Source organism: Rana temporaria, chromosome 2, assembly GCF_905171775.1.
Source record: "Rana temporaria chromosome 2, aRanTem1.1, whole genome shotgun sequence".
NCBI lineage: Eukaryota > Metazoa > Chordata > Amphibia > Anura > Ranidae > Rana > Rana temporaria.
The window spans coordinates 341,557,805-341,560,577 of NC_053490.1; the positions used below are offsets into that span (position 1 = coordinate 341,557,805).

At 42.4% G+C, this 2,773-nt stretch overlaps 1 protein-coding gene across 1 annotated transcript; it reads left to right on the forward strand.

Moving 5' to 3' along the window:
• The first annotated feature begins 1,566 nt into the window (after nucleotides 1-1,566).
• On the forward strand, nucleotides 1,567-2,286 carry LOC120928303. The gene is made up of 2 exons (XM_040339403.1): nucleotides 1,567-1,691; nucleotides 1,779-2,286. The coding sequence occupies exons 1-2, from the start codon at nucleotides 1,576-1,578 to the stop codon at nucleotides 2,284-2,286; spliced, it is 624 nt and encodes a 207-aa protein (XP_040195337.1). The 5' UTR covers nucleotides 1,567-1,575.
• Nucleotides 2,287-2,773: the final 487 nt, after the last annotated feature.

The following is a 2,773-nucleotide window of genomic DNA, read 5'->3' on the forward strand; positions in this document are numbered from 1 at the left end:
ATTTGCGGCTGTGTAACGTAACCCGTTTACGTTACACCGCCGCAAGTTTCCAGTTTTAGTGCCCGATCCAAAAAGCACTTACCTGGAAACTTGCGGAGGTGTATCGTAAATACGTCCGGCGCAAGGCATTCCAATTCGAATGGGCGGGTACAATTTAAATTAGGCGCGCTCCCGCACCGGACCTACTGCGCATACTCTGTTTCGTAACTCCCGCCGTGCTTTGCGCGAAGTGATGTAATTTTTTCGAACGGCGACACGCGTAGCGTACTTCCGTATTCCCGGACGTGTTACGCAAACGACGTTAATTTTTAAATCTCGACGCGGGAACAACGGCCATACTTTAGACAGCAATACGTTTTCTGACTAAAGTTAAGGCACCAAAAACTACGCCTAACTTTGCGACGGGAAACTAGACTAGCGGCGACGTAGCGAACGTGAAAAACCGTCGTGGATCGCCGTAACTCCTAATTTGCATACCCGACGCTGGTTTACGATGCAAACTCCCCCCAGCGGCGGCCGCGGTACTGCATCCTAAGATCCGACAGTGTAAAACAATTACACCTGTCGGATCTTAGGGATATCTATGCGTAACTGATTCTATGAATCAGTCGCATAGATACTCTGAGAGATACGACGGAGTATCTGAGATACTCCGTCGTATCTCCTTTGTGAATCTGGGCCATAGATCTTTAAGTGCAGCTCATGATTAATAGGGGTAAACACAAAAGTGTTACGTTTATATTTTTGCTCAGTGTATGATTGATTCACTAAAGAAGTAGATGCTAACCACTTAGCAAAAGTCACTGAATTTACTAACCAATATGAGGCTATGATCATCTAACGATAAGCAAGCAAATATACGGTTATTTAACTTCATTTGCAATTATTAGGTATTCAAAGTGAAAATAACTTACTAAGGTAAATTAATAGTAAGTAACCCCAAAGCATATAAGTTCCTAATCATTCAAGTTACCCATCATGATGTTTAACCTATGAGTAATATGAGAAGAAAGATTATTCGAAGGGCATGAGTCAGAGGATTTGCTGTAAGGGCTCTTTCACACGTCAGCTCAGTTTTTTAGATAATTTTTTTTTCCTTCAGTTGATCCGTTTTTTCATCCATTTTTCGTCCGTTTACATCCGTTTCCGATCCGTTTTCCGTCCGTTTTTCATCCGTTTTTTGATCCGTTTTTTGATCCGTTTATTTTTTATTTTTTTGGTTTTAGAACTTTATTTAATCAACTTTTCAAGAATTTTCCCATGATTCTTTGTTTCCCCCAGCGTGCATTGTGCTTTCTTCTTGCTGTATGTTAACAGCCGGCTGTTTGCTTCCTGATACATTGCTGTACTTTCGTGCTTATTACAATGGATTTGGGGAGTTATTATGAGCATGTGACATCATTTGTCATGCTCTACTATCTGAGGAGACAAAAAAGCATGACCAGGAAGATGTCTGCGAGGAGACGCAGGTACTGGACACATCCAATGCTGCTCAAGAGGCCAACTGAGGGTTTTTTTGCTCTGCACTACGCCGATTTGCGACGGTACCCTCCAAAAATGTTTAATTTTACCAGAATGACTATTCCAACATTTGACTATTTGCTGGAAAAGTTGCATCCACGTTTATACAGGACGAACACAGACATGAGACGTTCTGTGCCTCCAGAGGAGCGACTTCTCATTACCCTCAGGTAAGCCAGCCAGCCAGCCAGCCATTTTGCTTGATTATGTCCAGTGTAATGTTGGATTCCTTTCATAATTTCTTCTACTCTTCCTAGGTTTCTTGCATCTGGAGTTTCTTATACGTCCCTAAACCATTTTTTTTTGTTGGGAATCTCAACTATATCTGGAATAGTACATGACACCTGTGAAGCAATATGGGAGGAGCTTCGGTCGTCTGCAATGCCTGTTCCAGATACATCCATGTGGCAGGAAATTGCAAATGGGTTTTGGAAGAAAACACAATTCCCTAATTGTGTTGGAGCCCTGGATGGGAAACACATCCGAATTCAGATGCCACCTGGATCTGGCTCTCAATTTTACAATTATAAAAAATACTTCTCCCTTGTGCTAATGGCAATCTGCGACAGTAACTACAGGTTTGTAGCTGTCGATATAGGGGCCTATGGATCTAATGCAGACGCAAGAGTCTTTTCAGCATCACAAATGGGGAGAAGACTACTTGAGGGACACTTTAATTTCCCATCAGATAAACCACTTCCAGGAACTGTAGGACCAGATATGCCACATGTTCTTGTAGCTGATGAGGCATTTGGACTTTCCTAGCATCTTTTAAGGCCTTATGCCAGGCACAATTTAACAACCCCCAAAAAAAATTTCAATTACCGGTTGAGTCGTGCAAGGCGCCTTATTGAATGCACCTTTGGCATTTTGAGCAGCAAATGGCGCATATTTCATACCGCAATACAACTCAGCGTGGAGAATGCCCAACTAGCAATCCAAGCAAGCTGTGTCTTCCACAATGTAATCCGTGAGAAGGAAGGGATTTCTGTTGAGGAAGAGGACGAGATAGACTTACCTTCTGTACGCTTTTCCGGACTGCGACCCAACAATTCTGCCATTACCATGCGTGACAATTTTACAAATTTTTTTATGTCCCCAGAAGGAGAGGTTCCGTGGCAGTATCAGTATGTGTAAAAACAGTCACGAGGCACTTTATGATGTGCACCTTGCTAGTAACATGTTTGACCCCTTTTAGTTAACTTGCATGATCTTTGTTGTCCCAGTGAAAATGGCAATTCAATAGTTAACA

Excerpts from the sequence above, each read along its gene's own strand:
- LOC120928303 (XM_040339403.1), top strand. The coding sequence starts at position 1,576 with ATGACTATTCCAACATTTGACTATTTGCTGGAAAAGTTGCATCCACGT. Across the intron at positions 1,692-1,778 it reads CGACTTCTCATTACCCTCAG|GTTTCTTGCATCTGGAGTTT; the intron begins GTAAGCCAGCCA and ends TACTCTTCCTAG.